This window comes from Frankliniella occidentalis, unplaced genomic scaffold (assembly GCF_000697945.3).
Source record: "Frankliniella occidentalis isolate FOCC.00 unplaced genomic scaffold, Focc_3.1 Scaffold35, whole genome shotgun sequence".
NCBI classification, from domain to species: Eukaryota; Metazoa; Arthropoda; class Insecta; order Thysanoptera; family Thripidae; genus Frankliniella; species Frankliniella occidentalis.
The window spans coordinates 768,821-788,186 of NW_026267165.1; the positions used below are offsets into that span (position 1 = coordinate 768,821).

Sequence of the window (19,366 nt, forward strand, 5' to 3'; positions counted from 1 at the left end):
CTCGCCCTCGCCGATGCTGACTCCCTTGCTCTGTCCCCAGGCTCCCACAAGACCATCGTCGTCCCGCCATCCTGGATCGTCAAGCTCCCACGGAGGGGCAGCTTCAAGTCCAGTCTACGGAAGTCCCCGAAAAAGAAAGGCTCCTCCAAGAAAAAGTCGAAGGAAAAGGTGCGTATGCGATGGTGTTAAATGCAATATTGTTCGGGCAGTATAGTTGACAACGATTTATTCACGCTACGCCTTGAAGCGGGGCCCGCCGGGGGAGGGGGGAGGGGGGTATGACGGAGGAGCAACGCCTCGCCTCTTCCTTTCCCCCCGAGGTTTGACCTCGTAGCCCAATTTTGGCAGCACGATGTCTGTCGCTGAACTTACCTCCCACTCTAGTCCAAGTTTGACGGCCGGCCCCCGGTGGTGGAGGCTGGTGGCGGCGGTGCGGTGCGCGCGGCCTTCAGACTGTCGTGGTGTTGGCAGGCCGAGAAAGAGCCCCGGGCGTTCGTCATCAAGCCCATCCCCACCGCCAACGTGCGGCCCGTGATCGTCTTCATCAACCCCAAGAGCGGCGGCAACCAGGGCGTCAAACTGCTGCAGAAGTTCCAGTGGCACCTCAACCCCCGGCAGGTGTTCGACCTGACGCAGGGCGGGCCCAAGATGGGGTGAGTCGAGTGGAGGGCGGCTCGGCGGCGGCCGCGGTCGCGCGCCGCACATAACTTACGCACCGTGTGTGCCCCGCAGGCTGGAGCTGTTCCGGAAGGTGCCCAACCTGCGCGTGCTGGCGTGTGGCGGGGACGGCACCGTCGGCTGGGTGCTCTCCGTGCTGGACCAGCTCACCTTCCACCCGCCGCCCGCCGTCGGCGTGCTTCCCCTCGGCACCGGGAACGACCTGGCGCGCGCGCTCGGCTGGGGCGGGGTAAGTAAAACTACAGTCACTAGCTTAAGATAAAACGATGGATTTGCAATTTACTCTTTTTGCTAACGGTGTCGGGATGGTGTGGTGCAATTCTGCGTGCTTTTTGTACCTTGCTGTTCTTTAGAGGTTTGAAATACTAACGTTTGTCTCTGTTGTTGCTTCTTTTAAGGGCTATACGGACGAGCCCATCTCTAAGATCCTGTCGAACATCGGCAACAGCGAGACGGTGCTGCTGGACCGCTGGCAGCTCAAGGTGGAGAAGAACAACGATGCCAAGGAGAAGGGTGACGGTAAGGAGCAGCTGCCCCTGTCCGTCGTCAACAACTACTTCTCCATGGGGGTGGACGCTCACATCGCGCTCGAGTTCCACGAGGCCAGAGGTAGGCAGGGCGGCGGTAGAACATCCAGCAGTTCCTCCGTCCCCGGCAGCATATGCGTGACTGTTCCTGTCGGTTTTGCAGAGGCGCACCCGGAGAAGTTCAACTCGCGGCTCCGAAACAAGATGTTCTACGGTCAGATGGGCGGCAAGGACCTGGTGCGCCGAAAGTGGAAGGGCCTGGCCGAGCTGGTGACGCTCGAGTGCGACGGCAAGGACCTGACGCCCAAGCTCAAGGACCACCGCGTGCACGCCATCGTGTTCCTCAACATCCCGAGCTACGGCGGCGGCACGCACCCGTGGAACCGAGCCTTCGGCATCGAGCAGGCCACGGACGACGGGCTGATCGAGGTGGTGGGGCTGACCACGTACCAGCTGCCCCTGCTGCAGGCCGGCGGCCACGGCACCTGCATCGCCCAGTGCCGCACGGCGCGCATCGTCACCTCCAAGACCATCCCGATGCAGGTGGACGGCGAGGCGTGCAAGCTGGAGCCGTCCGTCATCACGCTGTCGCTGCTCAACCAGGCCACCATGCTGGCCAAGCGGCGCGGCGGCCGGCCCCAGGCTCAGTCCGCGGCCCAGGAGTCGGTCCGGGTGTCGGTGCTCAGGATCAACATGCCCGACTACGAGCAGCACCACTACGAGAAAGAGCTGCTCGCCCAGGCCGGTGAGTCAGTCCAGCCGCGCTCCCATTCACCTTCCCAAGGGGCACTCCACTCCGAAAACACAGAGTACAACTCCCCTCACCCCACCCCAACAAAAACAAATGGAAAAGTAGAAAAAATCAGGAAAAGTCAGAAAAAAATAAGAGGGAATCGAAACAAAAATCAGCGATTATTTTAAAATCAACGACAAACAGAAAAATAAAGTCAACACTTCAATTTCTAGAAGAGGATCTCCCGCCCTTTCCCCCACCCTCCACTCACCACCTTTTCTCCTCCTGCAGCGCTGGTGGTCGGCGAGATGGACGTGAGTCCGGCTGCCGACCTGGAGCAAGTGAGGGCCATGATCTGCAAGCTGGACAGCCCCAACGTGCCTCCCGATTGGTGCTTCGTGGACTGTAAGTACTCAACCCCCCAAGGGAACAGCCCGCCCACCACGGCCGAACGACTATGCTTACCCTTGGCACCTCCCGCAGCGTGCACGGCGGAGCGCTTCTTCCGCGTGGACCGCGCGCAGGAGCACCTCCACTTCCTCATGGACATCGCCGGGGACCAGCTCTTCATCCTGGAGGAGGCCCCCGACGTCCAGGACGCGGCCGGAGGCTCGGGCGGCTCTGGCGGCTCGGGCGCGGCCACCAAGGACGTGTCGCGCGAGACGTCGCAGGAGACGTCGCAGGACGTGTCGCAGGAGGTGCTCTCGCCCTCGGACGACCAGTCCACCTCGGACAGGGCCTCGCCCGACCCTCTGACCGACGACACCAAGGTGCGCTCTCGATCTATTCGAAATCCAATAAGTAGACAGACCGCAAAAAAAAACAAAAAAAACGGCGAACAGCGATGAGAAGTTCCAACCCTGAGAGGCCGGCGGCAGAGGGAGCTGCGCGCGGCCGCCTCACGTTACTCACGAGACGCGCTCACTAATGGGACGCTGATTGGAGCCTCGCCTCGCAAACTCGTTAGCGATCGCTCTGCGAATAATACCTTCTTCTCCTCCTCTCCCTCAGGACACCCACGCGGCCGCCCCCGCGGCCATGGCCGCCCACGCACCCCACCACTCGTACACCCCGGTGTACTCGACCGACGGGGTCCCCTACGCTTCAGGCCACGGCGGTGACTCGGCCGCGGGCTCCAGGTAGGCGACGAGGACAGCATCGAGCGAGGTCGTCGGTCAAGTCAACGACGACGATGGAGTGTGCTGTGCCGTGTGTTGTAATTGGGAAGAGATATCGACCATTATTTGTCGACGGCAGCTTCGTGTGCTTTCGGCCATGAGGAGTTCAGCCGACTCCATCGAATATTGGAAACACGCAAGGCCTGGTTTCTGTGTGTTTTCAAGGCCGCAGCTTTGCTTGAAGCGACTTTAGTAAACTTAACAGATAATTTTAATAAATATAATAAAAGTGAAAGTGATAGGTTGCATAAATGTACCCCAGGTCAGCTTGTGCTTCTGCTATAGTTTGATTCTGACGTGTAAAGGAGTTCGATGTGATGTAGAGTGCCCGCTTTCTGAAATAAACTAGAATGGTGTTCTATGCAACAAAAAGACGTCCTCAATTTGCGAACCCATAAATATTAGAACATTTTGAATTTAGGGTGTGCTTTGAGCGATGTGAAAGGTAGAGTTGTCAGCCCGCATGTATATGTGCTTTTGATGTTTGCGTGTGTCTGTGCATGGCAGCCGAACGCAGCAAAAGTTATTTGGACTGAACTATGTTAAGTACAGGTAAGTCACGGCATTCCCCCTTCTTATGGATCACATTATTACAGAGCATTTTACTTGTTTACTGTTATTTTTGTACTTTGATAATTTTATGACCTGATAATAATTTCCCAACAGAACGTTCCGCCTTCTTATAAATGCAGTATTCCTGAATTGTGACCTTTTATTTTCCACAGCCACTTGCTGGAGAAATCGTCGGAAGAAGTTCTCAGGGCCTCCAGAGAGAATGACTTAAGAAGAGTAAGTTCGTTGAACGCTACCACCGCCATCCATGCAATGCCGTGTCGCACGAACTCTAACGCTCGCCAATCCGATTCTTTGCTCTGCAGCTGAGGGATCTCCACCAGCAGGGCTATTCCATGCTGTCCATCGACGCCGTTGGCCAGACGGCTCTCCACATCTCCGGCCGAGCAGACCACCGCGACATCGTCAAGTACCTGCTGGCCAACGCCCCACCGTCTATCGTCGACATTCCGGACACGGAGCGGTAAGGGATCAATCCAGAAAGTGCGTCCGTCATTTCTCGTTGCGAACCTCTGCTAAGTGCGTCCTTCCTGTGTAAGCTCTCATAGCGCCTGGTAGGTAGGCAAGATCTTGTCTTCAGTGCATGTGTGTACTGCGGGCTGGCCTACCCTGAGTCTCGCAGGCGCCTAGCTCCTGTGTACTTTGCCAAATAATATGAATCAGAGGAAGAGTGACGTACTTTTGGGACAAGACGAGTGTTCTGTAATTGATTAAGACCCTGTTCTGCGTGTGTCGCTCAGGGGCCAGACCGCGCTGCAGGTGGCCGCGGCGGCGGGCCGGAGGTCCGTGTGCTGCCTGCTGGTGGCGGCGGGCGCCTCGCTCATCGTCAAGGACCGTCAGGGGAGGACGGCCAAGCAGCTGGCCCGGGCGGCCGGCGACGAGACGCTCGCCGACTACCTGGAGAGTGCGTGTGTGCGCCTCATTGGCAGTGAGAGAGAAGTGGGCCGTAAACGTCGTTAGCGCTAACGTCGTTACCTTGCGCTTCCAGGTCAAGAGCGCTTCCACCTTGTGACGGAGGACGTGGAGACCATCGTCTAGGGCGCCCCCCGGCGCCTGGGCCCCTGCCGCCGCCCCACCACCGCGCCCTCCCAGCCGCGACCACACCGGGGGAGGGACACCCGGGGACACCCCGCACCGGAGTGGAGGAGGGACAGCCCGTGCGCAGCGGGAAGCAGCAGCAGTCGAAGGTTGACGTCGCTTTGACGTCCGAAGGACTCAAATCGGCGTCGAAAGTTGCCCGCTCGGCTTCCTCTGCCACTTACCCGAGGGCTGGGCTACTCGCCACTGATTGAGCCTCGGTTGGCTAGCGGCCTGCCCCGGGCCCCGGCTAGCACCCTCCCCCTCCCCTCGCGCTGCCCCGGGTGGAGCGAGGCGCCTTCCCCACCCCTGGACAAGCCTGGACAGACGGAGGACCCGGCAAAGGGCCCGGTAATGCGAATGGACGCTCAAGGGCGCACGCCTTGCCCTGCCCTGCGCCACACTCAGATGTGCCCAACCTTGAGAATCGCACGTGCAGCGATGTCAAGCCAAGTTACACTCACTGAAATGTCTATGACCAACAAATTAAACCAGAAATCTCCGTTTTTTCCTCGGACTTTTGCAGAGGAAATGCGAACACTAGATCCAAGAAGACTATGATTTTATTGTACATTTCACTCAACTGTCTTTATTTGCTCTGCCATTACTTTACATTGTCTCAAAGTTGTAAATTTTATGCATGATGTATTTAATTCTTTTCTAGTTTTTCCACAATTTGATTGTCATGTTACATATGATCATTAAGACAATTAGTGTAAATACTTTACGACTGTTATGTGCATGTTATTCATGACCTTCACTTCATCATATTGGATGTAGTTGAATCTCTCTTATTTTTGTTCCTTTTTCATTTGTCATATTTTTTCTATATGAGCAAGTACTCTGTTCCAATTGAACGTTTAGAAACTTGCCACATTGCAGTGATCCTATTTTGTAGAGTGATAAGAGTCTTTATGTGGAATCTTAATGAATATCTATTTTGTGATGCAATAATATAATAAGTCAACGTCTCTCTAAGTGAATAATTATAAGAATTTTTTCACTTGACATTTGTTAGGTCTTCCATTTGCTTTTGTTTGGGAAGAGTTAACTTACCTTTCCATCCTAATTTTCAAATGCAATTTAATAATACTATATCTGAGATTTTTTTTAAATAGTAGGAGATATTTACCTCTCAAGAAATGTGCTAGTGTAATCTTGTGGCATAATTTCTACGTAATTTAACTTTTATAATTTTACTAGGTATCTTCAATAAAATGTGAAGTATGCACACCTCTGACTCAAAAGTGTACCTTACTAGGATGTTATTTCTAAGATAATCTATTCTACAAAGCTTGAATATCAAAACTTTTTCTTTCTGGATTAATTTTAAGACAAACCTGCATCACTATCGTATCAATGCCGTATCGGCACTGACTTTTTGATGGCATTAAATTATCTTCGTTGATGAAAAAGACCCCTGATGCATCATATGAAAATAAATCATGATTTCTATAAACTGTTCAAGAGGAAAACGTTTTGATATTCACACATTGCAGAAAAATCAATCTTAGAAATACAATGATTTCATCAACTAAAAGTTCGTCAGGAACAGGGTAAAACCTTGTTACCACACCTAGTTCACCACTTTGTGAGCAAGCAACAAACTGACAACTACCCATTTTTTCAGAACGTGGGTAATCTCATTTCCTGGATCACATTTCTTGCCAATTTTAACTGTTCAGACAATAGAGTAGACACCCTTTTGCCATGTTGTAGGTAGGATAGAAGTCCCTCAGTAGGTGGTAAGCCAAGTGAATCATTCTCTAAGTTTATAATTAAACTATACTGGTGGGACAAACCCAGTCATCAAAATCTCTGGCTGCTCAAACCTAATGCTGTGAATACAATGGTGAGTGATTTCATGAAGCATTTGTTTCTGTCAGAATCTTTACCACTTGTATAAGGAAACGTTGCCACATTACAGTGTAGATCTGAATCATGGGAGCATCAACTCTTTTCTTTAATTAAAATTTTATTAAGAAATGTCAATTTTGTAGGACTTGACTGTTCTTTATCTTACTAATTGATTGTTATTTATCTAAAAATTTAATAGGTTATTATGACGTAAAGAAACGTGTGATGCTCCTCTTGAATGTATATAGCATTATTTTCTATAATCTGAGTTACTGATCAATCAATTATCACTTCATGCAGTTGTTTACCACTGAACATAAAGTGATTCCAGAAAATGTCTTCAATCTTTTACCAAATTTTAAAAAACTTCCCTTATGAGGCTCTTAAGATTTTGCTTACTAAAGATGCTCAAAGCAATAAATAGCTGTGCTGTTTTGCAGTTCCAGCCAATGTTTTCAGTGAGACGCTATTATTATTTGACTTTCATGGCTGTGGTCCAATTCATGAAGTAAATGGAGCTTTCATATCCTTTACATAATGTAATATTGTTCTTTTAACTTTTGTTGTTATTTCTTGTGATTTATTGTTGTTATTTGATTGCGATATCAACGAAACTACACTGTGGATGGTAAATTTATTGCCTATATCTAATGTTTTCAATTGTGGACCACTCTAGTCTTATGTAGTGACATCTGTTATGGCATGAGAAATAAGTCATCTCTCTATGACAGGGTCACACTGTCTTAGGTACTTTAAGTGGCTAAGAAGTGATTTTCATCTTCAATCTTTCGCTTTTAAGGGTTTTATATGTGTATCTGACAGAAAAATGTCAATGAGTAATACTGCTGTGTTATTTTTAAACGATGAGTATGAGCAAGATTTTTCTCTTATGGAGACATGTGACTAAATATGATCAGCTGGAATTGGGAGCATAACCGGTATTCAACAAAAGTTGCAAAGTACCTCCTTTTTTTCAGTAAAAGACAACGACAGAAAACTTGTGCTGAACGCTTGGTTGTGCAAACTGGAAGCTTGTAAAAGCACTTTGTTCTGCTTGGTTAGTCAGGGTAATGATAATTATAGAGGGCAACCACAAGTTGGAAGTGTAAGGATAATTAATCTCAGCTATTCTCATGTCTGCATTGTTACGTTTGTTTCTATATGCTTCAAATGGAAAGACATGTTATTTGACTTAATAGATGAAAAAATTCCCATTATTTTCAAAAATTCATTTAATGAAAACACATTGGTTACAGTCAGAGTTCCTATGAGGAGATACAAACTAACCGGGGAATGAATGGGACAATGGCAGTGTATTGACCAGTCAAATCACCAATACTACATAATTCATCAAATTAATGAGCCCAAGTTTTTGCACTTACCCATCTACACATTTTTGTCTCAAGTACACATTCATCATGAGACCCTTAGTTAGATAAAAATATAAAAATATTTATCTTTCCTCTTTGAATAGTCTATCTATGACTGACACACCTTCCCAGCAATACAAATGTAAATTCTAAAACTTCGTCTTATTTTCACCCTCTATTTTAGTAAATAATGTAGAAATGAATGTAAATATTGGATAAAACTGCTCTTCCTTGTAAGAATGAAAGGACCACTTGTAGAGTAGGCACTCTCACTCTATATCCTCAACATTTTGTATATAAGCTAAGAATGTGAGCAGTGAGTTCTATGGAATGCTTGGAAAATGCATATCATATCTTTTACAAAACGTTTTTAGTAAATATTCATGTTGATAAATGACAATCACATATCGATCGTAGATGCTAATTGCTTCAAAAGTTGTCTTTCCTTAATTTGAGAGTAAGTCTTTGTGGACAGACACTCAGAAAATGGAAAATACTCTGAAAGTTTTCTGATTATTTTCTCTCATTCAAGTCAGTTCACCAACTTAATTTCACATTGATTTCGCTCCAAAAAAAAGAGAAAAAAAAAGGGTCACTGACATTTGGAAAAATTAATACAATGACTTAAGGATGAGCATTGTCATTAGTGTAATGTATATTCATGCATATTCCACATTCCAATCTCTCTACTCATTTACTGTAATAAAATTTATGTTCTTTACATACATCATCTCTTCAATCGGAGAGGTAAATTAATAGAATGGTTGAGCTTTGCACAGCTAACAGATTGAATGGCTATGTTGCATTTCTAGTTGCCCCTTGTAATCAGATTGTCTGACACAAGAAAGTGCTGTTCCAAATAGAAGCCCAATTTCCTTAAGGAATCAAGTTTCATTCTGTGGAAACAAAATTACATTAGGAATGTTAAATACCTAAACCATCTGATTGCTGGTTGGGGAACAATTAGACTGAAAACCACTTCGATCTGAGATACAAAACTGTGTCTAAAATTGTATAGTAGATCTTATAATTAAAGAAGTAGTTCATATTTAACATTCCATTCAAAACTTTTGTCCATTGTTCTCCTGCGCTTATGCCTCTATTTCTTTCTAACAGTACTAAATCCATTTTTTTTCATATGTTAATCGTAAACTCTCTCCTTCCCTTCTTCCTCCATTTTAAACAAATGTTATCTGCATACAACAGAATAATTGAATGAAATATTGTACAAATGAAGTAAAAGATACTAAAACACCAAGAGTATTTGTCAGAGATAACATTTAGACAAAGCTATGGTCTTTAGTGTGTCTAGAATTAATCACAAATTTCCAAACACCAAACATACTCTATCTGTACAAAATTTGGGTTTGAAAAGTTAGCATAAAAATCCAGCTCATGGTTGTTGTTTTCAACCCATTGTTTTCTTACCACTAAAACAAACAGGGGCATCACTGGAAAATAGTGCACTGGCTGGTTGAGTCATACAATAAATACAGTAACAAGAAAACTTCTTATACAGTTCACATTTTTAAAAGACTACCAAATTGATGGAGTTGGTCCTGCATCAAAAAACTAGAATTTAAAAGTTGGTCTATATCTAAGCCATAATAGTTAAAATGAAAACAATCATGCCTTGAAGACCTTATGAATAAATACTAAATATTGTACATAGTTACTTTAAGTTTATAAAGTATTCTTGTAATTTTTCTGACTCTTATGTTTATACACTAAAATGAGACTTACTTGCCTCTCAAACTACTTCCCAGAAAGCTCCAACTTACAAAAGGTAACATTGGGTCAAAGATTGTACCGTGTTTGAAAAAAAATTGTAGCTGACAATTCTGTAAGTCTGTAAGTCAGATAAGGGTACATATTTATCTTTTAATTGTATTTTTTCCTTGTCCTTATTGAGGTCTCAATTACAGTTCACTCCCAGTGCTTGGTTTAATTATTTTCATTTATTACTCCTGCTCAGGAGAATATCACATATGACATGATGTAAATCTACAACATTGACCTCTACCTGCTTTGTTCCATAAAAAACAAATATCCGAACTTACTTGATACATCCAGGACACTCGTTCTCTGTGTTGTGATCCCCTCATCATAACAAAACAGCCTTTTTTGTTAATTAATAACCACACGTAGAATGATAAATTTCTGTGAAAGAATTGAATAGAAAAGGAACATTAAAGAATACACAAAACAGTTAGTTGTATGCAGGAAGAAACAGCACCAACCTCAGATGGTAGATTGTCTGGCTTTGCCCTCAAACACATACAGAGAAGCTCATCATTGGAATGCCACCCCAAAAAAAACTTTGAATTGGTCTCAGCCTCAGCAATATAGTTCATTCATCTAACAGAACACAAAATTTGTTAAACTAAGAAAAGAAAAGACACACTTTAGTAAAGCCATAGTACCTTTATTAGCTGAATCAACACACAAATTTATGATGTACTTTTCCAAAATGAGTTACTGGTTACCCAGAACTTGGGACCTCATCCATGGATGGCAGGAGAGAAGACGTCATCGCTCAATTTCTGGAAACAAAGATAGCCGTGAGACCAGGTTGACCAATTAAACTGTAAATCAATCTAACAAATAAGAGGATTAATGGGACTGAAATTTGATTAGAGAAACAGTATTTGCTAATTAGCCAAACTCGAAGAAGCTGGTAATGTGAATACTCCGAACATGTTTATTTAAATTTCTAGCTCTGTTGATCTACCCCCTAGTCTCGGAAAGAGCCAAATGTACACAAGTACGTTTGTTTTCTTATGGCATAGTTATGAAATAGATACAAAAAAAATTAAAAAAAAAAAAAGTTCAATATTAAAATATTACTGGAAAAGGGATAACACTGTTGGGACCTCCTACATACATCCATCAAGATCAAAGTGATATATCTCACATGAATTTAGGTTGTATAAATGCATTGAACACTGACCTGTAACAGTCCTTGGCACACAAACATACTAAGGATGGAAGCCAGATTCTAGTAAGCATTCCCCACTGCGGAATGCACAGTAGTTCGCTTATTTGAAAGAGCATGCACCTGCAGATGCTTTAAGTAATGAAATGCACATGAAGCAAGTATTAAGGGAAAGTCAATCTATGAGCTACCAATGGAAGCATGTGCGCCCTTTTTCTTTTTTTTTCCTTGAGCTTTTGAAACAGAAATCATACTGAGCATCGTAACAGCCGTCAGTCTTAACATTGTTTTCCTCTTCTTTCGTGAAAAGCATTGTTTTAAGATCCATATTTCTTACCTAATAAGAAAAAACAGGGAAAGACACAAAGACATTAATACTTTTACAACCTTGATTTTTACCAAAAGGTCAAAAGGGATTCATAACCTCATCAAACGTACAGCTGTTATCGTACGAAGTATAGGTAGTTATCTCTGAGTATGCTAACCAGTAAAGGCAAAATACTGTGGTAGATGAAAATTTCTTATTTTTTCCGCATTTTCTTTGTAGCATGCTGCATATGCCAAAGAACGAAGCATTGAATGTAAATTAGTTTCAGAACCGAAAATTTTGTTACACAGAAATTCGTGCATTGTTTACATTTTCTCTTCACCCTTTCTGCTTCCAGTTGTACCAATGCCCAATGCCAACAAAACGCAAATTTCAGGTCTCTTTTTCAAATTGATTCAAAGTCTTCAAGGTATTCAATTAAATAAACTTTATTATAAACGGGGAAAAACACCACAAAGAAAAAAAAAGTTCGTGCACTAAGGGATTAAATTCTTGTTGCCTACCCTGTCGGCCGCGAGGAGTAGAGCTGAGCTGTATTCAGTTTAGATCCACCCACGCTTAACGCAGCGCACGGCCGGGGACTGCCCGCCTCCCCGCTCGCCCTCTCACGCCTGCAGGAGCGTGCGCGTGCGCTGCGCCCTGCGCCGAGCGTGGATGTTACCTGAACATAGCTTAGGAGAGTGGGGTGAGAGGCGGGAATACCCCCTCACTGCCCCTTACGAGCTAAGAGTATCGTTGTTGTTGTATCTATCTTGACTCCGACAGACCGGTGTTCAAGCCACATTTGACTGATTTGACATCCGTCTTGATCTCCGTGAAGTATTGAGGCTTCGACCTCTTTTCTAGTGCGTGTGTGCCAAAGACTACTCATCACTAAAACACATCTGGAAGATAAAGTGAAGGTTAGGAAGCCATCACCTGTTCTTCCTATTTTAAAGGTGAGTGATCTTTTTTTTTCTCCTCCAATTTACTGGTAGGTGAGTGACCGCTCATAAAACCACACTGTAACATATGGCTCTGTCAAAAATTGTATACTACTCCGTAAACTTAAAGGATTTTTAAAAGTCAAGCATGTGCCATTTGCACCAAGTTGTGTTTTTCTTTAATCAAATTCAACTTCATTATTATGTAGTAATTGTTTTGCTTCGTAACTTATCAAAACTTCTTTAACCTACGGGCAGTCGTTTTATTGATCGTTCTTTGGAAACTTCGCAGTACTTTGGGGCAGTGCTTGTGACCACTATGTAATTGATCTTATGAAGCCTATCGTTACCACCAATTCCCACCTCTCTAGTTGCCCGAGCGAGAGAACCAACCTTGTTTTGGGATGAAAGATGTTAGCCGTATGTTCTTTAGCTTTACAAGTATTGAAGCATTTGACCACGTTTGGGGATTGTCTGAAATATTTCTCTGGTCAGTTATTAGATCTTGCCCATTGTGCTGATTTATAATATAATGATCGGCAGTAGAGTATTCAGTGGAGTATTCTAGTATACTGTAACTTAACCTATATTTATATTACCACAACTGTAAAGGCGCTTTTGTGTAGAATGTTTAGACTAGCTGCGATTTAGTTAGAAATCAGCCAATCCGAGGCCTTGAAAAGTCACTAGAGCATATTTGACATGACACTTCCCACCAGTCTAAACCCTGCAAAAGTTCTGTTGGTATTTTGTTGTGTGAAACTGATAGCTCAATTTACTAATCAGTATTCTTGTGTACATATTGCCTGTTGCTCTATGAAGGCCTAGAAGGTTGAGCTGGCCAAGGCTGGTTAGTCCTAACTGGAATAGTATGGCCATGGGCATCAACGCCTCATGCCCATTCTGTCCCCGTCCTTGACCTCCTGTGCACATGTACCTTAATCCGCTTACATCCAGAAATATAATAATAGAGTTGTGGTAAAACTGTTATTTTATTGCAGTTCTTTATATGTTTCTACTGTGTCTGATGCACACAGCTTTGAATATTTGTCAGCTACATGCACTATCAGTGGTGCAAAAAATGTCTCCACGCAGTCAAGTGTCTTCTTTGTAAAATTCAATTAAATCATTCAGTTGAAAATTTGAAGAGGGGAACAGAAATATCTATGGCGTGAAAGTACCCGGTGAACCCCCTAATTTGCTCGGCGGTACATGACATGATCTTGATGCTGATACTGGGGATGGTGTGTGGGGGTGGGGCCGCCCGGTCCGCGCCCGCACCCCCTTGGCTGGCTGGGGACATGCTTGTTGTTTTCACGCTGGTAGCCACGCGCCGTGCGAGCCCTGCTCACAGGCCGCCGCAGGCTTCCGACGCCGCGGCGAGCCCTCGCAAGCTCCACCATCAAAAGCTGTGTCAATGTTTTTCTTCAATCTACTGAAAAATGGCGGATGCTCCCAATCCCTCTTCGACAAGCACTTGGCCGCCTGAGGAGGGAGGGGGGGCGGCTTGTGTGACGGGGTGGAGGTTAGAGGGGAGAGAACGAGGGGTGGTTGGTAAAGGGGGCGGATGAAAGGTGCCTCTTCTTCCTCCACTTGTGTTAGTGGTCCGTGTCGCCCCCGCATCAGAACTATGTGACGAAACAGTGGCGTCCTCACTGCCTTCCCGTTTTAGTATCAACGTCTTGAAATGTTTAAAAAGCGACAAGTGAACTCTTAGTGTCCCTAGGTACCGCCACCTAGCACCCAGAGGCCCGTCCGAGCCCGGCCCGTGTGTTCGCGAGGATGAAGGATTTAGTCTCATGAAGCCAAATTCAGGCGCGTATGTAGGTACTGTTCACGGAATAGGGGGAGGGGGGGCATTAGATAAAGCATTCCGGTAAAGCTGAAGTGTAGAAGAAGGCAGGGAAGAATAAAATGGAAATCGCTATGCTGTAACACGGTGACTTCAGTTTTCTTGTTCCTCGCATTCTTCTGCATTTCAGCTTTACCGTAATGCTTAATTGAAATTGCCTGTGATTGGCTGAAGTCTAAATAACGCACCCCAAAAGAGGCCTCGTGGTTAGTCAAGTCAAGTCAAAACAAATGCCGGGTCGAGTGGCTTCGAACACTCTATCCGCACGACCCCCCCCCCCCCTTCCCTGTGTATCCGCACACTTTGTGCGTTGTGCCCCGGAAGCACCCGGAGGCGAGGCGTTCCAGACAGGGAGGAGCAGGAGTGTGAGAGCGGTCCAGATGTACGATTTAGCGCGTCGCTTCTCGTCGCTGTTTCTTGTTCACGTTCTTTACTTCCTTTTTTTAAGCGGCAATGAAAATAAAAAGTAAATCCCGCAACACGGCATGCTCTGATGCTGCTGGCTGGACCGTAACTACCAACTTTGTTTAACGAAAGGTAATGCCTTTATTATTTATCGACGTGCATATTCATGACGAGCCCCGCCCCCTCCCATATTACGATATGTTTTTTTTTTGTTTGGAGCCGTGTCGGGCGCGCTGGCCGGCGGCCGCAACTGCGCCCCCCCCCCTCTCTCTCTCTACCGCTCTTACAGGTTCTGGCCGGCGAGGTATTTAGTTTAGAGCGCGTCAATTAGCCCGGGACAAGTTTCCCGGAGCACGCTCCGACTTCTCTCCTCCCCTCGGCCACGGCTCGGCTTGGGCTCGGGGCGCCCGAACCCCGTGCGGGCCGCCCGGCCGCGCAGCACCGCCGGCAAATGGGTTGCCTACCGGCCCGGCGGCAAGAAGGACATGACGTGCGTCTCGGTCTCCACCGCACCCCTGCTGCTTACCTCGGTCTCACCCCTCTTCGCCACCCCTTTCACCTCCTTCTACCCCTTTAACCTTCACTCCCCTCTTTACCTCCTCCATTATCCCCTCGTTTGTCCCCTTTCACCCCTCTTTCACCCCCTTCTTCTCTTTTCACCCCCTTCTTCTCTTTTTCACCCCCTTCTTCTCTTTTTCACCCCCTTCTCTTTTTCACCCCCTTCTCTTTTTCACCCCCTTCTCTCTTTCATCCCCCTCTTCTTCTCTTTTTCACCCCCTTCTTCTCTTTTTCACCCCCTTCTCTTTTTCACCCCCTCTCCTTTACCCTCCCTTTCACCCCCCATTTCCTTTATACTCCCCCCTTTCACCCGCTTCTCCTTTACTCCCTCTCTCACCCCATTCTTCTCCCCCTTTCACTAGCCTCCTCTCTCCCCTTCACCACGCTCTCCTCCCTCCTTTACCACCCTCTCCTGCCTTCTCACAACCCTCTCATTCATCCGCTCCCCCTTGATCCTCTCCTCCTTCGTCTTCTCCGTCTTTTCCGTCTCCCGCTCTCGTCGCCTTCCCCGTTCCCCTTTCCCCCTCTTCTCCCGTCCTTCCCCCTCTCCTCCTGTTTCCCCCCGTCTCTGCGCCCGCGTCTTTCTTTCCTCTCACATTCGTCCTCCCCTCCCTCATGTTAGTCGTACAATAATCATTAGCGCGCGGTCGCTAACAAGCCGTGAGATAGCACGCACCCCGCCCCGCCCCGCCCCGCCCCACCGCACCCCTTCGCCACCCGCCTCAAGGCGACAAAGATGCGACACATTCATGTGGAACGCCACGCCGCCCTGCTCCCGCCACGCCTCCGCGCCGCGCACGCTGAACACGCAGGGAAGTTCCCCCCCGCTCTCGTCGCACGGCTTATACCGCTCTCGTCCGAATAACATTAGAGGTCGCATCGCGAGCAGGTACAAAGTGGGGGCAGGGAAAGTAGAGCGAGGATGCGGAGGACAAGACGAAGTGGCGCGAAGACGGGTGCCCGTCACTTTGACCTCACTTCCTCCGATTTAAGGTCATTTCCACGTCAATATGGAAAATGAAATTCCCCCGCCCACTGTGCAGCGTGCGACGCGACGGGCTGTTAAACGCTACAACGTGATTTCGATTTAATTGGGTAGTTAGGCCGGACGAAGAGAGCGAGAGAGAGAGAGGAAGTAAAAGAAGAGAAAGGCGAGAGGTGAGGAGGGGGGGGGCGGCGCATGAGAGGGAGGAGCCCGACAGGCCTGCTTGCCACGTTTAACTAACCATGCCGTGTAGAGACAGGCTCGAATTAAACTTGAATTATAACAAGATAAATGTTTAGACACGCCATCTCAAGAGCTTTTCTTGTTATTTTTTTTCTTGGCTGCCTCTCCGTGCCCCCACCTCCATCTGATATATCCACACCTCGGGCCCACGCTCAGACGCCCCCCTCCCCCCTTTCCCCGCCAGCTCCGTTCAGCTTCTCTCTCCCTTCTCTCCCCATCTCTCCTGCTCCTCTCCGCCTCTTCATCATCATTACCCTTTACTGTAAACACCGTCGCGTTGCGATTAGTATTGAGTTGTGAGGTGGTCACTTCTGCGCTTTGCTTCATCTTTGGTGACACAGTGAATGACTTGACCTCCCAATCAAAAGTGGAGGAGGAGAAGAGATTGCCATAAAGACACAACTAATCTTTTAAGAAAAGTGAAGCCTATTTTGGCGTACTACAGTTCTAATAATGTGACTTACAATAGTAAATTTTTTAATACACTTTTTAAAAATTGAGTACGGAAGCACGGGGCAGGTACCGGGTAACATACAAGTATCGGCTATCTGACTGCAATGCTTTATCACCAAAGGGGACTGCGCCCGCTTCAAATTTTCTCCTCTCAGTCTAGTTAGCAATTTGTGTCGAGCGGAACCAGTTTTGCCGCTCTCAATAATTTTATCGGCGGTTCCCATAAAGCAAGTCTTGGCTGATCGGGGGCTGGCTGCTACCGCAGTGCCGTGCCTGAAGTACGGCGTCGGCAAAGTCTTCGGAATACAGCAAGGTAGAATCAAGTGGCTCGCGAGACAAATAGTAAAGCGACGTGTAGGGGATGCTTAGCTTAGGGGAGCACACGCAGAAAAAAAATATTCAGTTCCGTGCTAATTTTTTTAGACAGTCTCTTGTGGTCTGTCTCTACCCGAAGGTAAAAGTTTCCCGTTTTGATAAGTATTGCCGGTTCTCGTTATCCACTTTTGATGAAGATTGCCGATTGACGTTCCAGTTCCAGTTTTGATAAGCCGATTGGCGATGATAAAGATCTGATAGGAAGGATAGGAAGATAAAGACTGATAGGACACTATAGTCAGTATTCCTGCTGCATAAAAACCTAACATAAGTACTGACAAAGGGTGGCAAAAAAATCAGTAACGGGATGAGAGTGCAGTGATGCCCGTCCGTTTTATTTAAAGTTCCTTAGGTTTTTTATTGATAGAAAACGCTTATTTCGACTAATTTTTACCTGTTCCACTAGTTTCCCCCTTGGTTTAAGCGATTTTTTGTAGAAAAATTAACAGTATTTTTCATAAAATTACGATTTAACTTCCGAGATTATTGAAGTAGCAAACTAGCCAGCTATGCATTTTAAAGACATTTGTTCTTTTGTTTTACATTTAACTAGTGTGTCATGTCAGCACCTCAGTTTTGCTGTGTCCGTTGACAAAAAAGCAAAGATCGTGTATATTAATCATATTTCTAAAAAGTATTTCGAAGTTTAAAGAAGAACGGATAGTAAGTCTTAAACGTTCCCGTTTTTTCGGTGTTGGTTTTCCTCTGCGTTGGCGTGGATGTACGGGTGGCAGAGGTGAGGAAAGGTAATCAGGCATCTCATCCGTGCTCATTAAAAACAATACTTGGCGCCCGAAGGGGAGGGGGGTTGTGAGGGAAATGACGTGAAAAAAAAGAAAAAGATGATCGATTCCTAATAAGCTTGCTGACGCGTCGCCGAGGTGACTAAGTTGGCAGGATGAAATAACAAACAAACGAACGGACTGAACGAGCGAGCGAAGAGGGGCGCCATGTCATGGTCGGTTCAAATTAATGGGCTTTCGAACGCTCACAAATAATTATCACATTTCATAGCCGTCCTATGGACAGGCGCCCTAAACGGTTGGAACAAGATGCGTTCGTAACACTTCAGAAAATGATGTAGCATAGAGAACCATCGCCGAAAGCACGCGAAGGATCTCTTTCTTGTTTTCTTTTCGTTAGTTTGCCACGAAGTAAACTATATTTTGTTCAATGTAAGTTGTCACGTGAGGGTTGGGTTGACTGTAGATGCTCAGCCGTATGCAAGATTAGCACTCAATGGGATTTTGTGTAGCGTTACGTTACCTATCCGGTTTCACCTGAAATACAATCCGTTGCTCTATAGAGTCTAATCTAGACGTCAGTCGTTGACTGAGGTAATCCTAAAGAACATGCGGGGAGGGCTGCAAGGCGCGGGGTAGAGGACCGTAGAAAGAACGAAGGACTGGGAAGTGAACTAACTCGCGAGAAATGATAAACTCCTGTGACCTTTCCGCCCCTCTTGTTCCGTGAAAGGTTTCGGGACGGAGCAGGCGGGCACACTCGCGGCGAGGTTCGAGAATGGCAGTCGAGAGTCGCTGGGGCGGCTGCGGGGATCAAGCCCTCGCTGAGATCTCGTAGCTGCTGCTGGCCCCGCATTTGGTTCCCCGCGGCGAGCTGTGTCCGAGACGGCAAAGGGGGGAGGGGGGGGCGAGAGAGAGGAAAGAGAAGGGGAAAGGGGGGGGGGCGAGAGTGAGAGCTGCAGCTTGGGCCCCGCGTGGCGTGGTGATTGATTGAGCATGTGAGCGCTTGTTAGGAAGCGATATACTACACAATTATAATGCAAGTGGTACGATAAATATTGATAAATAGACACCTCGGCTCGACTCGCCTCGCTCGGCCGGACCGTGTTGGCCGGTCATTAATTCGGAATATTATTAAACGGCAATCGTATATTGGCACGTTTCGTCCGGCTCGCGCTGCTGCCGCTGCCGGCGCCCCATTCAATTGATTCGAGGGCGAGCAATAATAATACAATAATAACGCTGTGATTAACCTCCGGTTTATACATCCGGCCGGTGGATAAATTCATGCCTGAAAAGAACCACATTCAAACCATAGAGGTTGACAACTTATCAAGAAATTCTTTCGTTTTGCTTGAATTGTTCCTAGAATGGTATAGTCAAATTATAATGCTAGGAAAACGTCTAGTACTTACCAAAGAATCTTTGGAGTGCATCGCTTTGTTCCGGCATCCAGTTCTTTTACTTTTCGACTCATTTTTCTCCGGGTTCTCCCCGGGATTCCTTACACAAGACGGTCAGTCAGCGTGCATCACACTTCACGTCTCATTTTCCGATCGATAATAACCGGCAC

The 19,366-nt window shown here is 46.5% G+C and overlaps 2 protein-coding genes and 1 long non-coding RNA gene across 14 annotated transcripts in view; 2 read left to right on the top strand and 1 right to left on the bottom strand.

Moving 5' to 3' along the window:
* Positions 1 to 9,941, top strand: part of LOC113202361 (eye-specific diacylglycerol kinase) — a 259,771-nt gene extending 249,830 nt beyond the window's left edge. For 5 of the 6 annotated variants that reach the window (XM_052266143.1, XM_052266142.1, XM_052266141.1 and 2 more), the window contains 13 exons: positions 41 to 168; positions 472 to 653; positions 733 to 907; positions 1,077 to 1,287; positions 1,369 to 1,950; positions 2,230 to 2,343; positions 2,422 to 2,708; positions 2,950 to 3,077; positions 3,624 to 3,668; positions 3,842 to 3,905; positions 3,995 to 4,152; positions 4,430 to 4,593; positions 4,678 to 9,941. In XM_052266143.1, the coding sequence (XP_052122103.1) occupies positions 41 to 168; positions 472 to 653; positions 733 to 907; positions 1,077 to 1,287; positions 1,369 to 1,950; positions 2,230 to 2,343; positions 2,422 to 2,708; positions 2,950 to 3,077; positions 3,624 to 3,668; positions 3,842 to 3,905; positions 3,995 to 4,152; positions 4,430 to 4,593; positions 4,678 to 4,727 (2,288 nt within the window). In that variant the 3' untranslated portion in view covers positions 4,728 to 9,941. The remainder of the gene's footprint in view (positions 1 to 40; positions 169 to 471; positions 654 to 732; positions 908 to 1,076; positions 1,288 to 1,368; positions 1,951 to 2,229; positions 2,344 to 2,421; positions 2,709 to 2,949; positions 3,078 to 3,623; positions 3,669 to 3,841; positions 3,906 to 3,994; positions 4,153 to 4,429; positions 4,594 to 4,677) is intronic. The other variant, XM_052266140.1, reaches the window with a different exon arrangement.
* LOC127749151 (uncharacterized) lies at positions 7,838 to 11,721 on the bottom strand. Of its 4 annotated transcripts, XR_008010997.1 has the most exons (6): positions 11,367 to 11,721; positions 10,944 to 11,265; positions 10,417 to 10,536; positions 10,234 to 10,351; positions 10,054 to 10,153; positions 7,838 to 9,960 (listed from the first exon to the last, which is right to left on the bottom strand). It is a non-coding gene; the product is annotated as an uncharacterized LOC127749151 (long non-coding RNA). The 4 variants fall into 4 exon arrangements; XR_008010995.1 differs by having other exon boundaries at positions 7,838 to 10,153; positions 11,414 to 11,720; XR_008010994.1 differs by having other exon boundaries at positions 7,838 to 10,153; positions 11,367 to 11,719.
* Positions 11,722 to 11,790: 69 nt separating this feature from the next.
* The window catches only part of LOC113202376 (zinc finger protein 239-like), a 58,253-nt gene continuing 50,677 nt past the window's right edge, over positions 11,791 to 19,366 (top strand). The window contains exon 1 of one of the 4 annotated variants that reach the window (XM_026416563.2): positions 11,791 to 12,194. The gene's annotated coding sequence lies outside the window, so the exon portion shown is untranslated. The remainder of the gene's footprint in view (positions 12,195 to 19,366) is intronic. The other 3 variants (XM_052266149.1, XM_026416564.2, XM_026416566.2) reach the window with 3 other exon arrangements.